Below are 22,553 nucleotides of genomic sequence, written 5' to 3'. Positions count from 1 at the left end.
TATAAGTGGGCTTCCCTGGTGGCTCAGCAGGTAAAAAATCTGCCTGCAGTGCAGGAGACACAGGAGATGTGGATTCGATCCCTGGGTCAGGAAGATCACCTGAAGGAGAAGGTGGCAACCCACTCCAGTATTCTTCCCATGGACAGGAGCCTGGTGGGCTTTAGCCTGGTGGGTTACCCAGAAGGTTGCAAAGAGTTGGATGTGACTAAGAATAAACAGCTGTGTATAAGTATGGCTGATTCATTTTGCTGTATAGGAGGAACTAACACAACATTATAAAGCAGTTGTACTCCAATAAAAATTTTAAAATGAAGTAATGTAAGATTTTGTTACTATTCTAATATGCTAATATTATGCTACTTTGAATTCCTTGTGCTTCATTTGCCAACATTTTATACCAGTTTCAATGTCTTTTTATTTATTCTTTTCCATAAATATAATTTACTAAACATAAAAAAATATTTTGCTCTGCTCAGGGTGTTGAAAAACCTAAATCAAGAATTACTAATGAAACATACCATCATAGAAGGCAGGGAAATTAATGCTAACATAATAGCCAGTTTGCTTTTTAAACATACTCCATCAAAAATTTTAATGTGGGATAAAAGGTAGTTTATTAAACTGATATTCAGTATAAACTAAAATTCAGAAATGAGCAATGATGGTCAAAAGGCTCAAACATCCAGTTATAAAATATATAAGCCCTGGGGATATCATACATAGCGTGATGACTATAGTTAAAAATACTGTATTGTATAGCCAGCTTACTTTTTTATTTAATTATTTTGTATTGGAGTATTGTTGCCTTATTTATTTATTTTAGCCAGCTTACTTTTAAAATTTTAATGTAATCAGATAAAATTCAGAATAGAAGCTAGACTTGGAAACTATTTTTTTTTTTTAATTTGGCAGATTTGTCTTTGTGCTGGATATGGCTGGGTACAGATATGTGTGTGTGCAAAGATCTGTTGACAACTGAAAACCTATACATGACAGCAGAATTTCTGGAGTGGGCTGGGAACCAGGGCTGAATAGGATTATTTCCCTTAGCGAAGCGTCCTCTCTCAGAGGAAACTCTTGAATTTTCCCTAGTTGATCACAGTTTCTGGGGGCCAGGCAAGAGTTTCAAAGTTGTTTACCAGCTACGGTAGGCCTGACCTTCTCAGCAGCCAGACAGCTGAGAAAATCTGTTTCTCTTCCCTGCCTCATTTTGACATGCAGCATACTAGAAGAAAAGGTGTCTGTTAGAGGGAAATAGAAGCCTTTCCTCATTTACATCTTGTGCAATGCAGTTCTCAGTGACTTAGTGGTTCCCCAGTTAGCTTCCCCTTGCCAGACCTTATTAATTATTGATTGGTCGGCTCATCTGACCTTGAAGTGGTCAGACTGGTGATTCAAATTGCAGACAAGATGTGACCGTAATTCTAGAATCTGTACGCTTTCTCTCTTGCCTTATTTACTATCAGAGTCCCTTAGGGTTGAGGGTGGTTAGGGCATCTTTAAGGAAGACATTACAGTTTCTCCCAGAGGCCACAGCATTTTCTGTTTAACTTATATAATGCTTTGAAATATTGGATTAGGTGCTCTTCTTTAAAAATCAATAGGTTTTACATACAATGACACCCCACTCCAGTACTCCTGCCTGGAAAATCCCATGGACAGAGGAACCTGGAAGGCTGCAGTCCATGGGGTCGCTGAGGGTCGGACACGACTGAGCAACTTCACTTTCACTTTTCACTTTCATGCATTGGAGAAGGAAATGACAACCCACTCCAGTGTTCTTGCCTGGAGAATCCCAGGGGTGGGGGAGCCTGGTGGGCTGCCATCTATGGAGTCTCACAGAGTCGGACACGACTGAAGTGACTTAGCAGTAGCATGGTTTTCTGGCTTTAATTGAAAAAAAAAAAATGAAGATCTGGTAACTTGAAGAGCTCATTCCCACATGACAGCAACCAACTGCGATATACCTGGGCCCTTTCAGATGGCCCCATCTACCGCAGCCCCCACCATAGTTTTTCTATTACACAGGGTCTGTTGAGCTCACTTAAGTTACCTAACTGGGAGCCCTAGGGTTAGGGTTATCTAGTCTGGCCTGTCCAGTTCACATTCACCCTTATCCAAATGCAGGAATTCCTTCTCCAGTATGCTTGATGGTGTTCCGCAGATGTGCGCTTCAACTGCTCCTGTGATAGAGAGAATGTGGTACTTGTCCAAGAGCTCCAGCTAACAGAGTTCTACAGTCTGGGTCCACGTAGGACTCATCCCTTTTCCATGGAACTGTGGCTGTCATGTGCCATCTGGGTTTCCCCCAGTGTAAACATCCCTGTTTCCTTCAACAGCTCCTCATGTGACTTGTTGCCTTGTTCCCTCATCTGTTTGGTTATTGCTGGGTTATTGTCCCTTTAAGTAAACTGTCATTTGTCGAAGCCTTTAAAGCTCTGCTAGTTCAATGAGATGTGGTTTAACTGGCACGGAAAGTACCAGAATGCTTCCAATATGGCTGCAAACGGCCCAGAGATCTTAGATAACTTAACCGTTTGTGATTTGAAAACCACAGACGGCAGCAAACATATGGATATTTGCAAAGTGGAGGCAAATGAGCTCCAGTGTTCTAAATATGAGTAGAATCACGAAATTGGTTCCACAATAGGGAACTGCTGCTTCTTTTTTTTTTGGCCATATCTCTTTTCTTAGGTTGTGAAATGATTGCACAAGAACTGTATCAGCTTGTGCCCAGGATAAGAGGCTTTAGACTTTTCTGCAGAAGTCACTTGCATATTGCACATTTGGGATAATGTCCATATTAAGTTTTGATCCTATTAGCTAATATGGTAGAAATAAAACAAATTAGTAGAGCAGGTATTGTGTTTTCTCTTTCCTAGTTTCAATAATAATAAGTACTCTTGCTTGGAAAATCCCATGGATGGAGGAGCCTGGTAGGCTGCAGTCCATGGGGTCGCAAAGAGTTGGACACGACTGAGCGACTTCACTTTCACCTTTCCCTTTCATGCATTGGAGAAGGAAATGGCAACCCACTCCAGTGTTCTTGCCTGGAGAATCCCAGGGATGGTGGAGCCTGGCAGGCTGCCGTCTATGGGGTCGCACAGAGTCGGACACGACTGAAGCAACTTAGCAGCAGCAGGAAATGTTTGCTGACACTTTTAAATGGAATCATATATCTTTACTAGGAGAAGGCAATGGCACCCCACTCCAGTACTCTTGCCTGGAAAATCCCATGGACGGAGGAGCCTGGTAGGCTGCAGTCCATGGAGTCTCTAAGAGTCAGACATGACTGAGCGACTTCACTTTGGCTTTTCACTTTCATTCATTGGAGGAGGAAATGGCAACCCATTCCAGTGTTCTTGCCTGGAGAATCCCAGGGACGGCGGGGCCTGGTGGGCTGCCGTCTATGGGTTCGAAAAGAGTCGGACACGACTGAAGCGACTTAGCTGCAGCAGCAGCATATCTTTACTAAAGGTGAAAACTCAGAGTCCAACTACACCCAAGGACCTCTACCTTTTTCAGCATCCCGGTATAGGACCAGTTAGCTCCATTAGAATCCTTTATATGATAGTGAGCTCTCTCTACATTGTAAGGAATACATCATAAATTACCTGATTATGTTAAAAGTTCTTCCTTGTATTTACCAGGCATCTACCTTCCTATAGCCTGTTTCAGAATAGAATAAATATTCTTTATTATTAAAGAATATGGTTTATTATTAAAGGATACGGTTTCACCCGTATCCTTTTATACCAAGGTCTCTCCATCTCAGCATTGTTTGCATTTTGAGCTATAAATGTCTGTGTTGTGGGTCTGTCCTGTGTATTGTAAGATGTTTAGCATCATTCATGGTCTCTGCCCTCTAGATGCCAGTAATAGTCACCTCTCAGTTCTGACAACCAAAAATGTTTCCAGCGGAGAAGGCAATGGCACCCCACTCCAGTACTCTTGCCTGGAAAATCCCATGGACAGAGGAGCCTGGTAGGCTGCAGTCCATGGGGTCTCTAAGAGTCGGACATGACTGAGCAACTTCGCTTTCACTTTTCACTTTCATGCAATGGAGAAGGAAATGGCAAGCCACTCCAGTGTTCTTGCCTGGAGAATCCCAGGGACGGGGGAGCCTAGTGGCTGCCGTCTATGGGGTCACACAGAGTCGGACACGACTGAAGTGACTTAGCATAGCATTAGCATAGGTTCAGTTCAGTTCAGTCGATCAGTCGTGTCCAACTCTTTGCCACCCCATGAATCACAGCACGCCAGGCCTCCCTGTCCATCACCAACTCCCGGAGTTCACTCAGACTCACGTCCATCGAGTCAGTGATGCCATCCAGCCGTCTCATCCTCTGTCATCCCCTTCTCCTCCTGCCCCCAATCCCTCCCAGCATCAGAGTCTTTTCCAATGAGTCAACTCTTCGCATGAGGTAGCCAAAGTGCTGGAGTTTCAGCTTTAGGATCATTCCTTCCAAAGAAATCTCAGGGCTGATCTCCTTCAGAATGGACTGGTTGGATCTCCTTGCAGTCCAAGGGACTCTCAAGAGTCTTTTCCAGCACCGCAGTTCGAAAGCATCAATTCTTTGGCGCTTAGCTTTCTTCACAGTCCAACTCTCACATCCATACATGACCACTGGAAAAACCATAGCCTTGACTAAATGGACCTTTGTTGGCAAAGTAATGTCTCTGCTTTTGAATATGCTATCTAGGTTGGTCATAACTTTCCTTCCAAGGAGTAAGTGTCTTTTAATTTCATGGCTGCAGTCACCATCTGCAGTGATTTTGGAGCCCAGAAAAATAAAGTCTGATGCTGTTTCCACTGTTTCCCCATCTATTTCCCATGAAGTGATGGGACCAGATGCCATGATCTTCGTTTTCTGAATGTGAGCTTTAAGCCAACTTTTTCACTCTCCTCTTTCACTTTCATCAAGAGGCTCTTTAGTTCCTCTTCACTTTTTGCCATAAGGGTGGTGTCATCTGCATATCTGAGGTTATTAGTATTTCTCCCGGCAATCTTGATTCCAGCTTGTGCATCTTCAAGCCCAGCGTTTCTCATGATGTACTCTGCATAGAAGTTAAATAAGCAGGGTGACAATATGCAGCCTTGACGTACTCCTTTTCCTATTTGGAACCAGTCTGTTGTTCCGTGTCCAGTTCTAACTGTTGCTTCCTGACCTGCATATAGGTTTCTCAAGAGGCAGGTCAGGTGGTCTGATATTCCCATCTCTTTCAGAATTTTCCACAGTTTACTGTGATCCACACAGTCAAAGGCTCTGGCATAGTCAATAAAGCAGAAATAGATGTTTTTCTGGAACTCTCTTGCTTTTTTGATGATCCAGAGGATGTTGGCAATTTAATCTCTGGTTCCTCTGCCTTTTCTAAAACCAGCTTGAACATCTCCAGACATTGCCAGATGTCCCCTGGGGAATAAAGTTGCCCTGGTTGAGAATTGCTGCTGTAGTCTGATGTTCAAGTTGCCTTTAGCCTGTTTCAGAATGGAGTAAATATTTTTCTTCATTAAACAAGGATATAGTTGCTTAAAATGTCACTTATAGAAAAATAACTGAATATAATCCTATTTATGGCATTCCTTTACTGTTTGACATCTGTAGGGTTTCCATGTGTTGATTCTTCTAGAGTTAGAATAAATGAAGGGGTATACCATTTTTAGGATTTTACTTCCCTGTGTATAAGATTTGTGTGCTGTGCCTATCTCAGAAAAGTAGTGAAAAGATCAAAGGATATGGACAGTTGGAAGTCTTGCCAGATTACCATCCAATAATCAGGATGGCTTTTATACCCCCATTAGAATCGCTGGTTTTGCTTCGGTAAATTTGGCACTGTTAGGGAATAAATAAGTCCTGTGTTCCCAGCTTTTTGTTTACTAGTTATTGCTGTCTGTCCAGTTACATCTTTCTCAAAGAAAAGATTATTTTGGCTGGTGGTGGTGGTGGATTTTCATACATTGTGATTGGGAAGACTGTGTGTCACTTTGGATTCCCTGTTGTAAATGTCCAAAGTCAATATTAGACTTTTCAGGGTCCTAGTTGGTCCATGTAAATACATTTCCAGCTAAGCTGTATCCCACAGTTGAGAAAAAGGCACTTTTCTGTGAAAAGAGGACTGGGAGAAATGAAAGACTTCTTATGAATTATTCCTCTGTGTTCAGATACGAGAGCCTTACGGTCATCCTCCCAAAGGTCTCAGAAGATAAAAGAAGCCAGTGTCCCAGCAAACCAGTGACTTAGAGAATTACAGTAGTTCTTTGTTTGGAAAAGCAAGAAGCGCTGTTTTCCTTTTAGCAACATGGGAAGCGTTGGGTTGTATTTACCTAAATTGTGTGATACCTCCACAGAAGATGGGTGGCTTCTTATAATAAAATCACATACAAGAATAAAACAGCTTACTTTAAGCAATAAAGCTAGAGAAGTGAATCCGAAACCAGAGGAACATTGTTAAGGACCTCCCCCACCAAGTACGTAGAACTATGAGAAATTTAAAAAGATGAAGGGTACTGGATCTTTAGTGGGAGCAGCTGCATTCCATTTGGGGGAAAATGGACAAGAACCCCTACATGGGGTTTCATGTGCTTATGGTTGCTTAGTACTCAGCACGTGGTGCTCTGTAGATGTTTGAATGGGTGGATGGTTGAATGGGTGGTCTGGTGGATAGGCTGTTGTGGTTAAGTCAGCACTGTCAGAGGTGAACACACAGTCCTGTGGGCATTGTGGGAAGGGGTGGGGCTTCTGGGCAAGGGCATCATGGGAAGATCCCCAACTAGATTAATTGGAGAATAAGATGAAAAGCAAATGCAGTGATGCATACATATCACATATGGAATTCACTGATGAAGAATTCACGTATCTTTGTAAATCTAAACCAGCACATACACGGAATACTTAGATACACCTGCCTGCTTTGCAAGAGGGCTCAGAGTTATAGTTATTTGTCTTAAAGTAGATGGCTTCCCTGGTAGCTCAGACGGTAAAGAATCTGCCTGCAGTGCTGGAGAGCCAGGTTCAATTTCTGGGTCATAAAGATCCTCTGGAGAAGGGAACAGCTACCCACTCCAGTATTCTTGCCTATAGAATTCCATGGACAGAGGAGCCTGGTGGGCTACAGTCCACGGGGTCACAAAGAGTCAGACATGACTGAGCACATGCACACACACACACACACAAACACACACATACGAAGATGGTTTTCCACACTGTTTCTAAGTGTATGGTTTTGTCTCATCTCCTAGGTAAGACAGACCCATGCCTGTGCTCGCTTGCCCATTATGTAGCCCAGGGTTCTCAACTGGAGGCAGTTCCTCCCTGCCGCAGAAGTTACTTGGCAATGTTTGGAGACATTTTTGCTTGTCACAAGTAAAGGGAGGGGGCGCTACCACTGGCATCTGGTGAGTAGAGGTCAGGGATGCTGCTAAACATCCTACGATACACAGAACAGACCCCATTCCCAGGAATTACCTGGTCCCAAGTGTCAATGATGGGCTTCCCGGTGGCTCAGCAATAAAGAATCTGCCTGCAATTCAGGAAACATGAGTTCGATCCCTGGGTCCAGAAGATCCCCTGGAGGAGGGCATGGCAACCCACTCCAGTATTCTTGCCTGGAGAATCCCATGTATTGAAGAGCCTGGCCGGCTATAGTCTATAGGGTTGCAAAGAGTTGGACACGACTGAAGTGACTGAGCATGCACACATGCACACACAAGTGTCAGTGATGCAGAGGGTGAGAAACCTGATGGAGCCAGAGCCTGCAGCACTGATGCTGTGTTGACAGCTTGGCAGGACACAGTTACTGGCTTTCGGATCACTGGGGTCTTTCTTAGAAGGTAATCTCGAGAATCGAACCTACTTTGCTTCCAGTGGAGCTAATCTTGTTTCTGGGGAAGAAGGGAAAAGGGCACTCTGCTGGCTTGATGGTTGGCATTTTCTCACCTCATCAACTCTACAAGATAAGGTTGTTTCTTTCATTTCAATGATTAGGCGATTTAGGTTCCAGATACCCAATGATTGGCCTGGAGTTGATCCTTCTGACTGCAAACTCAGGCCCTTCCCATTGCCCAGGGGAATTTCCTGTCCAGATCTCCACAGGATCCACATTCTTCACTCCTCACCTACTGGGGAGGGCTCACTGCTGCTGCGAATCTGATGACTGGGTGATCAGGGAATGAGATCTTCTGATCTTAAAGTGGCCACTAACTTACTGTGTTGTTCCTGCAAGTTGCTTCCCCTCTCTGGGCCTCAGTTTCTTTGTTTATAAAACAACAGAATTGGACTAATTAGTGTCTCCTAACTTCACCTGAACCAGAGTAGATTACCTCCATCTTCATCTAGATCACAAAATTGGGCACACTTTTTAAAATTTTTAGACGTTTTACATTTTTGTCTGTTCAGTGAGGCATGTGGGATGGGATCTTAGTTCCCTGACCAGGGATTGTACCTACTGCATCCCCTGCAGGGGAGGCCCGGAGTCTTAATCACCGAACCACTGGGGAAGTCCAAAACTGGGCACGCTTTTGTTTTTTTGGCTCTTTGTTGCAATGTGTGGTCTCCCTACTTGTGGCGTGCAGGCTTAGTTGCTCCGCAACATGTGGGATCTTAGTCCTGTGACCAGGGATTGAACCCGAATCCCCTGCAATGGAAGATGGATTCTTAACCGCTGGGCCACCAGGGAAGTCCCTATTTTTTTTTTAACAGGGCACTCTTTGAAGCATGTTTCTCTTTTGTTTGTCATCCTACACTTCATCCCCACTCCGTACCCATGCAGGAAAACACGCTCGTATTCCACACACTGGGACTCCCTTAAAAGCCTAGTACAATGACTAGCTCATGGGTCCTATTTGAAATTTTGAAAAACCTATTCCAGTTTTTGAAACTGAAACTAAAGCATATCTTTCTCCTAAAATTAGTGCTCTAAAGCAAAGTCTCCAATCTAACGTTATCCCTAAATTGGACCTAAAATATCTAAGTGCAAGTGTTAGTTGCTCAGTCATGTCTGAATCTTTGCGACCCCATGGACTGTAAGCCTGCCAGGCTCCTCTGTCCATGGAATTCTCCAGGCAAGAATACTGGAATGGGTTGCCATTTCTTCTCCAGGGGATCTTCCCAACTCAGAGATTGAACCCGGATTCTTTACTGTCTGAGCCACCGGGAAGCCCAGCATATCTAAGAGTATAGCTTATTTCTGGCAGGAAGCCATCGATTTAGATTTAGTTGCTCAAGGAAAGAGCTAGGGTTTTGTTTCCTTTTTTTTTCCTACCCAAGTGATGCTTGTTCACTGTTGAAAGATTAGAAAAGCACATGTGAAAAAGGAAAACAAAAATCACCTGTAATCTTGCCCCTTAAATGTAACCATTGAGAATATTCTGGCTTTATATTCATCCAGATTTTATTTTTTATATTTATGTATAAATGTGCATGTTCAAGTAAAAAGTAGAGCCTATATACTGATTATTTTTTTCTCACATGCCTCAGAGGGCGGGACTTGATAGTGAAGTCACTGAAACCCACCAGTCAATACAAGAGTAAGCCAATCTCTCCAAGCCTCAGTGGGTTTTGTTTGTTTTTATTTTTAAATTTTATTGAAATATAGCTCATTGACAATGTTGTGTTAATTCCTGTTATACAGCAAAGTGATTCAATTATATATTCTTTTTCGTATTCTTTTCCCTTATGGGTTATCACAGGCTATTGGATATAGTTCCCTGGGCTATACAGTAGGATCTTGTTTATCCATCCTATATATGGAAGTTTGCAGCTGCTAAGCCCAGACTCCTCATCCTTCCCTCTCCCACCCTGCTGGGCAACCACATGTCTATTCTGTATGTTTGTGAGCCTGTTTCTCTTTCATGGATAAGTTCATTTGCGTCGTATTTTGTATTCTACATATAAGTGATAGCATATGATATTTATCTTTCTCTTTATGATTTACGTTGCTTAGTATGATCATCTCTAGTTCCATCCATGTTGCTGCAAATGCAAGCCTCTGTGTTTTATCTGTAAAATGGAGGTAACAATACCCACCTAACCCTACTCCTTATTGTGAGGACTAGACGTTACGTAAATTACCCAGCTATCTAGTGTTGGCCTACAGTAGATGCTAAGTAAAAGATAATTAGTTATGCTCATATCACCTTCTTTTTATTTCTTAACCAAACCAATCATCAAGATTTGGATTCAGAAGGCCTGAGCTGCAATCAAAACATTTCTTTATCTTTAAGAGTTCCTGCCTAATATTAAAGCCAATCAAAACCAAAATTAACAAGGGGAGATGCAAGAAAACCAACCCCAAGTCTCTTCTCAGACACCTAGGACACTTTAATCAGGAGTGTGTGTTCACTGTTCGAGAATCTAATCCTCATCAAGTCCCCTCCTGGTCTAAGTAGCTCTGATTCAGCTTTTTATAAAATGTAAAACTGATGCAAAATACATATCACAATATTTTTATTACTTAGTTGGCCTTGGCCACAGCATCAGTGATTCAGTTTCAGAAGGACTTCTCATCCAGAATTGCCTGTTAAACCTTCTGAGAGAGGACTGACTTCTGCTTCCTTGCAGTTAGAGAAAAAAATGTTTTACAAGAGAATAGTTGTCCCATTTTTATTTTAAATTCTAAGAAGAAGTAGCATTCCTAGAACAGAGAGGGTTCTAACTGAATGGTTTGCGATGTAACTTCTGTTTTTAAGGGAGGAGATGGCTAATAATAATACTTAAGGGTGGGGAGGGGGTGAAACCTCAGAGCAAATAACAGAGAAGTTACATCGAAAACCATACTTGATTCAGACCCAGGCAGTTGGGATGCAGGCACTAAAGTCCAAGAGGCCAGGCCCCACCCACTTTGTATTGGAAACCTAGTGCTGAAGCGTTGGTGAATGGGTTTCTCAGTTTTCTGATGGCCCAAACCAAAAGGAAGACAGTATCTTTCATCCTCCTTCAGGAAGCATTTAGGAGTGCTTACTATAGCCTGGGCCCTTCGTTAAGAACCAATAATAGAAAGACAAATGGGACCAATTCCTGCTTTGGAGAAGCTCACAGGTTACTGGGGTAAGCAATTCTGCACATTGTACAACAGAGCATTGCAGTAGAGGGCAGATATAGTACCCCGATGGAGGCATGGCCCGAATGTGCTGGGCAAAGAGGATCCAGCCTTCTGTGCTGCCAGTGGCTCCGCCTCCTGACTGTGCCCAGATGGGTGAGCTCTGCTCACTGAGCTGGGAGGTGTCTTCTCATTTTGTACCCTGGAGGAACCAGGTCAGAGATCACATCCTTTCCTGGCCCAGGGAAACTTTGGTGATGGTTGGTAATGGCTTTGTGTAGTCAACTGGGAAGATCTCATTGAGAGGGTAACATGGAAGCCAAAACCTAGGAGTGAGGGAGCCAGTTATTTGGGTATCAGAGCAAAGAGCCTTCCTGGAAGAGGGACACAGGTTCAGATCCCAAGGAGGGGTAGGGGTTCCTGGATGCCTGGAATGTTTGCTTGGTGGCAAAGGAGGTGTGTGGCTGCAGCGGGTATGTGGGTGAGTGTACAGGAGGGGCTGGGGGCGGGGGTCAGATCTGGAGTCTGTTGGGTACATGCTGTAGAGCCTTTAATGTTACTTTAAGGCCTGTGGCTTGTGCTCTGTGTGATATGAAGTCATCTGGGGGCTTTGAGCAAGAGGAATGGCATTGTCACTCCAGCTGCTATACTGGGAATTGACCATAGGCTTTGCGGGAAACCAGTTAGAAGTTACTGCAAAATTCAAGGAGATAGATGGTGGTGGCTTGGACCATTTCCATCACCCTGAAAAGCTGAGGGGGAAAGTGTGCAAGGGGACAGATGAGGCACAGATCCAAGATAGTTTTTTGCTGATAAGATGTTAGCAAAGAGTCTCACTGTAATATAATTTATTATTACCATGAGTCAGACTTTATTTACCGGTTCCACTGACATTTGTTCCACCCTGGCTGCCTGCTAGGTCCCCTGTTAGACACTTGGAACAGCAAGTACAATCTACCCCTTGAGACTCTCAGTGGAGCAGAATTATAGAGATTCTACCCAAATATAACATCATCAGCACCACAAAAAACCCCAGCTGCTGTTTTTACAAATATAGGGAAACATTAGCCAAAACATTGAGGATTTACTATGTGCTTGACAAGCCCATGTGTATGATTATGATATGTGATTGTTATAATTATTACAGTTGGATGCTCTTCTTTATAACCCAACTAGACTGCTACAAATTAGGAAACTAGTGGCCAACAACCTAATATTCCAGCCTAAAAATGTTATTTCTGGGCTCTGCAATCCAGCATGACCAAGACCCCTAACACCCTAGTGCCTCCCCAAAACCTATCATAGAAAATGCATGTGCCATTTTTTTCCAAACATCTTCTCCCTTCATAACCCATGGAATCATGTTACTAGTCCCTTAATCTCACTGATTGGTCAGCCTATTTAAGTACTATTTATTGCATGTCTGTTTTTCCATGTCATTCTTTGCCTTAAAGAAGGTTAAGCTGAAACGGCAGCTCAGCTTCGGAGATGTTACCGTCCAAATTGCATGCGCTTTTCTGCCTCTGCACCTGCCTTGCACTGGTTTATCCTTTTGACTGGCAAGACCTGAATCCAGTTGCCTATATTGAATCACCAGGTAAGAGGTATATTTGTTCAAGGGCTTGAACTATCCACCTGTAGCCAGACTCGAAGTGGCCCCAGGGAAGTTATGTGTGGGATCATCTAAGAAGATGCTGATGGAGATCCTTAATTCTCCTGAGGGAATGGAGGGGCCTCATTCTTTCTTCTTCCTACTAACCGAGAGAAAGAAGTACCTTCTTCTTCAACATCAGAACTGTAAGACAGGGACTTCCCTGGCAGTCCTGTGGTTAAGACTCTGCACTTCCAGTGCAGGGTATATGGGTTCAATCCCTGGTCGGGGAAGTAAGATCCCACATGTGGCACGGCCAAAAGAAAAAAGACTGCAGGACTGCTCAGATGAGGCCTTTTCAGACAAGCTGGAAGCTCAGTTTGCAATCACCGGGGAGAAGGTCCACGCTGCCTTTTTTCTACATCACTGCCCTGACCCATGCCCTCTGGGTACAGTAACACATCTCTCCTGGAGTACCCTCCGAGGCAACCCCAAACCTGCCCCCAAGATGGTGAAGAAGAGGCAGGTGTCTCGATCAACAGATGTAGTCCTGGTTGATGGTGGGAAGGTGTTAGAAGATGGTGATTTAGAGTTTGGATCCAGAGGGAGACAACCTTTTCTATCTAATGACAGGGGAAAGCAGGGACCAGCAGGCACTTGGAGTCCCAGATAAGCATGGATGTGCATCCCTGCTCTTTCTTAACTTTTGTGGGGAGGGAAGGAGAGGAGGCGACAGAGGATGAGATGATTGGATGGCATCACCAACTCAATGGACATGAGTTTGAGCAAACTCTGGGAGATAGTGAAGGACAGGGAAGCCTGGAGTACTGCCGTCCTTGGGGTCGCAAAGAGTCGGACGCGACCGAGCAACTGAGCAACATTGACAAAAGAAAGGAGGCGGCGGCTTGGTCAAGCCCAGGAGTGGTGGCCAGACTGGGACAGCCATCTCTAGACAGGGACATCTATGACCCCTAAAAGGACCTTGATTGCAAAGTGATTCCTTCTGGAGTCTTGAGAATTCTTGCTAATTCCAGAGAGTTGGGCTCAGGAATTTTCTCCTCTGCTTGGGTGAGCAGTGTTGGTGATCTCTGAAAGGTACTATACTGTCTGAACCTACAGACCTGTGCAACTAGGGAGACATGACTTCTCTGGATCTAGGTGTGCAGGGTTGATGGGTGACTCCTGACTGTGACATTTACCAAGGATCTTTCATAACCCACTGCCTTACTAATCTGGCCCTACTTCATAGCTGGGGAAATGAACACAACAGCAGAAGAGAGACTAGGTCTTCTGTGTTTGCATAGAAATGGCCTCTTATCTCACAGGTCCATTCATGCAACAATACTTACCAGAAAGGTGGGGCATGAGTCATACCCCATTGGTGACTAACACAGAGGGCTCATAATCGAGTTCAGGGGCCTGCAGCCTGGTTATATTAATTCTCTTATTGTCTTATCTGTAGGTTGAAAACAGGTGGCATCTGACGTGATGAGCAGATTCTTTTACATCATGTGCTTTATATTGGTACAGGGTGGGAATTTCAAAACATGTTCCCTATTCCCCCATGTTTGAAAATAACTTGAAAGCTGTTATTGAGCCAGCAGAAATTTGAGGACACTGCTTGATTCATCTGTCATCCCAGCCCATTCATTCTAAATACTCAAAAAAGAATGCATGAATATGTTTTAAATTATTAGAAATAGTTTATTCAATAAAAGATGAAAGTAATGTATGATTATTTGTATCATTCGTACTAAATGAATACATAGAAAATATGGTCATATAGCTAAAAGGTTTATCAGCATGGCTAGAGATGTCCCATTTGTTAATGGAGGACATAAAACCATAAAGAGACGGTCATTTTCCTCACATTTGTACAATCCATCTCCAACCCCAGAAATAGACATTGGGACTATTTGATAAATGAATATCACCAAAAATGTATACTAAGATTAATAGCATACCATAGATTCTAATGCGCCTATTAAAATGAAGTTGAAGAAAAATAGGAAGTGACATCTATAAGTTCTGAACCATGAAACAGTATCATCTAGAGAGTGGCCATGCAACCTGGCAAGTCTCCTACCTATCTCTTTTTTTTCATGAGGTGTGCTGATCGATGGCTAGAGAATGGGAAATCCAGAATCCTATCCATTAGCTATGGGCTGCTGAACCTTTTCTTTTTTTAAAACTTTACTGAAATATAGTTGATTTACATGTTGTATTTAATTTCTCCTATACAGAAAAGTGAATCAGTTACACACACACACACACACACACACACACACACACACATGAGGCCCTCCAGCCACAGGGCCGCGGAGACCTATACTCAAACCCCAGCTTAAAGTTTTCTGAGACCTTCTCAGGGGTCAGGCGTCCTGGAACTGGCAGTCTTGCAGTCTCACCTTGACCTGGGCTCCTGAACGCTGGATGAGGCTTTTTGGTAGGGCAGGTTTTAGAGGACCAGGTTACTCTGAGGTGAGTGGAAAGATTCCCAGAGCCTGGGTGGAACTGACATCTCATAAGAGGAACCTTGTGCAACATGGAATCTCCCCATGGCCCTAGAACTGAACACTCAATTCCAGAGGTTGTACCTCCCAGGCAGCTGTGGGTTCTCTGGGGCTCCTCACCAAACTGTGGTTTGAGTCCCTGTGGCCACACCATGGTTCCTGTGGGTAGGGGATACAGGAGAACCCAGGCTGCTCATCACAGGCCTGCCCTTCTGTCCTCTGGACTTGAAGTCTTGCTATTACATTATGAAAGACCACTCAGCCGACAGTCTTAAATGGGAGAGAAAAAGCCTTTTGTAATTCTAAATAGACCCTAAAATGTTAGCCTTTAGGGAAAGCATTTTAAAGAATTGTTTCAGAGGAAATGCCTTGGATTTCGTATCTATACAGAGAAAAATGGTATGATCTAGCATGCGTGCCTGCTAAGTTGCTTCAGTCATATCTGACTCTGTGTGACCCCATGGACTGCAGCCCACCAGGCTTCTTTGTCTGTGGGATTCTCCAGGCAAGAATACTGGAGTGGGTTGTCTGCCTCCTTCAAGGGATCTTCCTGACCCAGGGATTGACCCCACATCTCTTATGTCTTCTGCATTGGCAGGCAGGTTCTTTACCACTCACACCACCCGGGAAGCCCATGATCTAGTGTAGATCTGCTAAAACTACTCTTCGGGCTTGAATTTGGGTAAACCGGAGTTAGCTAACTCTAGGGAAGGGGCAAATAACCTCAGTTGTCTGCCTTTTATAGGTGGTGGTCATAACGCACCTGTAAGTCAAGTCAGGACATGAATTTGAGTGAGTTCTGGGCGTTGGTGTTGGACAGGGAAGCCTGGCACACTGCAGTCCACGGGGTTGCAAAGAGTTAGACATGACTGAGTGACTGAACTGAACTGGCCAAGTCAAGCTACCTTGATTTATATGATCACTGATCCTTACAGCTGTCCCGAGGGCTGGCCAAGTGATTGTATCCCCACTTTACAAATGAGGATCAGAGAAGGGGGTAAAATGCCTAGGGCAGAGCAGCATAGCTTGTAAGATGTACAACTGGAACCCAAGATAGCATCACTTGGCTCCAGCACCAGGGTCCATTCATTGCAACCACTGCCTTCCTTGGAGCTACCTCCTACAATTCGAACATGAATTGCTGACTGTGTGTCAGGCCAGGTGGTCTGGTACCTTAGCCCAGTGCTTCTGACAAACGATACAACTTTTCAGATTCAGTAGAATTGAGGTGAGGCCTAAGAGCCTCATCCCCAATCTTCCGTTTGATGCCGTGATGCTGGTCCATGGACCAACTTGAAGTAGCAAGGCCTCATGAACTGAAAGGCTCCTCACTGGCAGGTGTTTCACACCCAAGTGTGGAGGATGTAAATGACTTCTTCTCATGACTCAACACCTTTCTGAGAGATGCCCTATGAAGTCACATGCCATATATAACATAGTTCGCAGTGTCTACGTGGCAGAGGCAGAGTGTGATAGAAAGCATGAAAAGACTGTCTAGCAAAGTAATCAGCTCACACAGTCCAGAAGAAGGAATGGAGCAGGCTAGCTGAATCTAGAAAAGTGAGTCAGATGCATTGATATGTGGTCTCACCATGCTGAAATTAAATGTGGACTTGATTGTGGGTTAGAAAGGAGAACAGGTGAGACTTCAGGTGTGTTGAAGGGTTTTGGCACCAGAGAGAGAAAATATTTCAAGAATGGGTGGATAAAAGAATATATGTCATAAAGCATTTAACAGAGACAGAAGAGACCCAGTGATAGTGTAAAGTTTAGTTCTGGTCATTTTCACAAATATTTGTTGCGCTCCAATCATTGTGCCAGACTTTGTGTTAAAGATCCGAGGATACAAAGATATGGATGCAGCTCTTATGAGATACTCTTAGGAGACAGAGTAGTAAAACATAAGTTTAGTCTAATGTGATAGGAAGGAAGATAAAAATATATACAGGGAATTTATTTAATACTGAGGGTGAGTCTGAGGAATCAGAGAAGGTTTCAGAGAAGACCTGACATCCAATCAAGATGTTAAAGGTTGAATAGGAGTTTGCCACGGGGATTTCAAATGCAGGGAACAGCATTTACTCAGGCGCAGATACAAGGAACAGCCCACTGTTGCTCAGAAATGCCAGAGCACACAGAAGGAAGGTAACTTACAGGGGAAAAGAAGAAGAGTAGGAAGCAATGGACCTTTAGATCATCGAGGGTTTTTCTCACAGTGCCCAGGAACTTGGGGTTTAACTTGTACACCTATGAATCTCTCTGAGTTTCAATCCCCCAGTAGAGAAAAGAAGCCACCCCACACTGGAAGGCATTGTGGATTTAAATATAACCTACAAACTGCCTTCCAGAAAGATTCCAATACATGCTCTCTTCAAGGAAAAACAACTGGTGGAAGGAAGGCATTGAAGGATTTGAAGACTTGCCTGGTGAGGTTCATACTTTAAATCCTTCCAGAAACTGTGTGAAGGATACAGTCGAAGGGGTCAGGATCCAAGGTGAACAGGATGTTCAGGAGAGATGGTGACTGTCTGGTCAAAAGCACTGAAGGTGTAAGCGAGACAGGGGAGCTAGCAGAGCAGAGACATACTGGAGAGAGAATGTGATGCTAAAAACAAATGTTAGAAGTTGGAACTTGGTTGGATGTAGATGGCAGGGAAGAAACAGTTAGGAGAGTAGCATGATTCCTAGATTTCTGACCTGGGATCCCCAGGTTATGGAATTCTGGAGTTGCAGGCTGTGTTGTTGGAGGGTGAAGTGGGGGAGTTGGGAGACAGTCATGTACTTTCACTCTGGACCATGGGCTTTGCTGTTCCTGTGGGAAGGTTGTCAGATGCAGATATCCAGTGGGAAGATGTGAGCCCAAATCTGAAATATCAGGTAAAGTTCATGTTTAGGAAAAACAGATTTAGGGAGTGGTCTTTAATATGCTCTGGATAGGAGTAGCAGGTAAGGGCAAAGCTACAAGGATTAGGAGGTGATGATGATCTTAAGCATCTCAGGAGAAGGGGGATGTCGACTGCCATCTTTTTCCTCACCCAGTTCTTCACATGCAGAGGGTCTTCAATAACTATTTGTGTATTTTACTAGTTAGTGAAGAAATGAAGGCCAGAAACTATGGGTGGTCATTTGATTCCCTCCAAGTTTCTTGGCATAATCAAGTCTGGGGAGTCATGGATAACAAGCGAAATAATATTGACCTGTTTTCCAGCATGGGTCAGTAAGATACAAGCTCTGATGGCTGCCGCAAACATTGGTCAATCTAAAATCCCCAGAGGAAATGGATCTTATTCCGTCGGTTGTACAGACTTGATGTTTGATTACACTAATAAGGTAATATTTTAATACCATTTATCCTTATATTCTAATATTGACTGTGGCTATGGTCCATAAGAAGGTTTTGAAAACTGACCCTGCTCTCACCTGAGAATGACTTATTTTGTCATTGGTATGATTTCATGGCAAGCCTTTGGCTGGTGATGCCATTCCTCAGGTCACTGCTGTCTTCAGATTAATTTATCCATAAACTCAGTTTTCCTCCCTTCTCTAATGTCTGAAACCAGGCTGCTCATACTTTCGTTTCATTCAAAGAGCATATTTTTCTCTTTCTATTCCTTTTGACTATATTCAGTCACCATGGCAACTTATCAAAAAAAGCTCTCTGGACCTCTTCAGGCACAATAGAGGTATTTGGGTCCCCACTAACTAAATATGCAAAACAGCTGTTGGAATAGGTTTGAGAAGCAACTTGACTAAAAGCACATTCATGTCTTTCCTCTACAGGGCACCTTCTTGCGTTTGTATTATCCATCTCAAGATGATGATCACTCCGACACCCTTTGGATCCCAAACAAAGAATATTTTTTGGGTCTTAGTAAATTTCTTGGAACACACTGGCTTGTGGGCAAAATTATGGGCTTATTCTTTGGTAAGATTTCTGTTGATCCTGCTTTGTAAGCTCTAGACTATAAGGAAAGCTTGAAAACAGCAAGAGTTTCAGGCAGTTAAAGATCAAAGTAGATTGTCTCCAGTCTAAACATCTCCTAAGATGACAAAGTATTACTTAAAAGACCAGGTGACTATCAGAGAATCAAGGGTTCTTGTTTTGTCTGTTCTGAATATGACAGGGTGGGTGGAGGGAATGAAGGTATCAGACTTTCAGACAGGCTCCAACATCTTTCTATGGGTGGTCAGATTTTGCCTTCTTCCATTCTCTGTGGGGTCAATAATGTGATGAGAACAGCAATCGGGCTGGTGTGACCTCTCCCTTCTATGCTATGTGCTGAAGTGTATTTTACAGTTGGGCAAAGAGAGAAAGAAGGCAGAAGCCACCTTACCTCTCCATATCCTAAACCAAGGAGTGAAAGCTAATTTCTTATTTATCATAAATGAGGAACTCCACTCTCATTCCCATAACCACCCCCAAGGGGCCAGCCTCTCTCACTAAGACAATTGATGTGCATTCATCACTTAGTATGTCTACATTTCATTAATATTGGCTTTTGTCCTTTATCTGTTTCACCAGATACTACTCTTGACCTGGTGTTAACTACATCTTCAAATTTCCCCCTCAAAACTACCTACACCTTTTGGCATTCGTTTTAAACGTCTCCTTGGAGTTTTCTTAATAGCCCACTTTATATGAGAAATGATGAACATAATTACACATCTTTATGATGCTGAATCAGAGAAGGCAATGGCACCCCACTCCAATACTCTTGCCTGGAAAATCCCATGGACAGAGGAGCCTAGAAGGCTGAAGCCCATGGGGTCACTGAGGTCAGACACGACTGAGCAACTTCACTTTCACTTTTCACTTTCATGCATTGGAGAAGGAAATGGCAACCCACTCCAGTGTTCTTGCCTGGAGAATCCCAGGGACGGGGGAGCCTGGCAGGCTGCCATCTATGGGGTCTCACAGAGTCGGACACGACTGACGTGACTTAGCAGCAGCAGCAGCATAATGCTGAATAGTTTATAGGTCACTGCTATAGCAATCTTTACATTCGGTTTCTGTGGGCACATCTCCATTGTGTTGATGAGAAAGTGGAACACAAATAATTGATGATAATTATGACCATAATAAGTGAGAAGTGAAGGAAAAGACCACGGCCTCCATTCTGAGCCCTTAACTATGTGACTGGATAGGTGTGCTTTACATATTGTTGTTGTTCAGTCGCTAAGTCGTGTCTGACTCTTCGCGACCCCATGGCCTGCAGCACGCCAGGCTTCCCTGTCCTCCACTGTTCCCGGAATTTGCCCAAGTTCATGTCAGTTGAGTCAGTGATGCTATCTACATATATTCCCACTTAAATATGATTCTCACCAACCCCCCATGAGAAAGCTATATTTTCCATCACTTTACTGAAGAAGACTCTGAGGCTCAGAGAGTTCTCTTGACCTGCACAAGGTCAGCAGCAACTCAGTGGCAGAACTTCATCCAAAGCCACATCTGAGGGTGAAGGCTAAGGTCTCCCTATCTTTCTCTTGACCTTGATTAAATTAGAGTGGGAGGAGTTTCCCATTTGAAGATTCTGAATCTCAGTTTAATGCTCCTGAGGTTTACTTGTTTGGTTTCAGAATATTCCCTTTGAAGTTTTGCCAAGATCTGTGATTGATGATAAGGAGCAGCCTTCCTGAATACACCTCTCAGTAGGAAATGTCTCACCTCAAGTTCAGAGCTGACAGTGAGAACTGATAATTCATGATCCTATGGTCTTAAGAAAAAAAACAAGTGGTTCATGCCCATGCTTGGTGGTATTTAGTAGGAGACTTTTTTTTTTTTACATGAATTTACTATTGATGCATAAAAGAATAAATTCCATGGGTCAGGTTTTTATACTCAGGAGATGTAGGTTAAATTAACCAGCGATATTCAAGTCAGAAAAAGACACTAATTATCACCTCCCACTGCTCTCTAGGTTCAATGACAACTCCTGCAGCCTGGAATGCACATCTGAGGACTGGGGAAAAATACCCACTAATTATTTTTTCTCATGGTCTTGGAGCATTCAGGTAAAGTGTCAAGAGGCTGAACAATTTTAGCCTCCAGGGATCAATGACTGAATGCATTCCCCCTAAAAAAAAATAGGGGGACAGCAGATTTTGGAGTGTCAGGCTGGTCCAAGTCCTGGGAGGACTTGGAGTTCCTTCAGAATTAGCTGTGATCTACTTACTAATCAGTCCTTAGCCTTGTCTTTTCCTGCCGCCAGCCCATGGAGACCAGCCTCACAACAGAGGAGAGGGGCGGTTGCAATTTGGGTGGTTGTCTTTCTATATAACAGTATTTACACTCTCAAAATCATTCACTGTATTAGTTCAGGTTCTCCAAGAAATAGACACCATGATTAGATTAGCTGTGAAAGGCATGTATTGGGAAATGCCCATGAAGGATAGAAGGGAAGGAACAGAGAAGATGGGGAGAGATTTCAGCCTATGATGCAGGCTGGACAGTTGAGAAGGAGATGGGAAACAGAAGGACTGGGTATGAAGGGTATGAATGTGGTACAGTTCTAAGAAAAACTGGGCCAGGCTGATGGAGGTAGAGCTTGACCAAGACTTGCTCATCAGAGTCCTGCATCTCATAGGAAGGGACCTATGGTAAACACACGCCATGTCCTGTCACTGGAACCAACCTACAGGAAGCCTTGCTTTACTCGGACCCACTGGGGCAGGAGCTGGGTGGGCTCTTTAGTCAACTATGGTCTCTGGATTATGACAGGTAGCATGTTTTCATGGCTACCACCCCATCTACTTTTTTTCGACATTTTCTCAACTCCCTTCCCATCTTCTGCCTCAGGTTTGTAAGAATTTTAGAAAAGGAAAAGTGGCTTTTAGCTGGTAAAAAAAATCAGGTAGCATCTGCAATGAGAAATTTTCACTTGTTTAATTGTAGCCCAACTGGTTATTTGATTCCTATGAGACCAACGATTGGCATCTTAGACTCTGAGGACCACATTCAGCCTGCATCTGTGTATACGGTTTTATTGAAACACCAGCCACACTCATTTACTTTCCCCATTGTCTCTTCTAGTCTTGTGCTACAGCGGCAGAACTGAGTCTGATACAAATAACATAAGGCCCACAGAGCTGGAAGCAATTACTCTCTGGCTTTTTACAGAAAAGGTTTTGCTGATCCCTGTACTAGATGATTTTCCCTTCCTGAGATGGCCTTCCATCATCAGGAGTGGAAAACATGATACTCGCCGGCCTCCTTTTTGTTCTTTAAGGCCATTTACTCTGGAATACATAAAAGGCAGGAGTTCCCTTTTGATCCAGTGGTTAAGACTTTGCCTTCAAATCCTGGGGGTGCAAGTTCAATCCCTGGTCAGGGAGTTAGGATCCCACACGCCTCGCGAACCAAACCAAACCAAACAAAAAACAGAGGCAATATTATAATGAATTCAACAAAGACT

General features: G+C 43.6%; 1 protein-coding gene across 5 annotated transcripts in view; it reads left to right on the top strand.

Annotated features, from left to right (window-relative positions):
- PLA2G7 (phospholipase A2 group VII) overlaps positions 1-22,553 on the top strand; it is a 38,204-nt gene that overhangs the window by 4,133 nt on the left and 11,518 nt on the right. For 2 of the 5 annotated variants that reach the window (XM_070778070.1, XM_019986169.2), the window contains exons 2-5: positions 12,492-12,634; positions 18,350-18,471; positions 18,922-19,066; positions 21,060-21,153. In XM_070778070.1, coding sequence (XP_070634171.1) covers positions 12,526-12,634; positions 18,350-18,471; positions 18,922-19,066; positions 21,060-21,153 — 470 coding nt within the window. In that variant the 5' untranslated portion in view covers positions 12,492-12,525. Of the gene's footprint in view, positions 1-7,240; positions 7,397-12,491; positions 12,635-18,349; positions 18,472-18,921; positions 19,067-21,059; positions 21,154-22,553 lie in introns of all 5 variants that reach the window. The other 3 variants (XM_019986172.2, XM_019986171.2, XM_019986170.2) reach the window with 2 other exon arrangements.

This window comes from Bos indicus, chromosome 23 (genome assembly GCF_029378745.1).
Source record: "Bos indicus isolate NIAB-ARS_2022 breed Sahiwal x Tharparkar chromosome 23, NIAB-ARS_B.indTharparkar_mat_pri_1.0, whole genome shotgun sequence".
Classification (NCBI taxonomy): domain Eukaryota; kingdom Metazoa; phylum Chordata; class Mammalia; order Artiodactyla; family Bovidae; genus Bos; species Bos indicus.
This window is presented reverse-complemented; position numbering and strand designations above follow the sequence as displayed.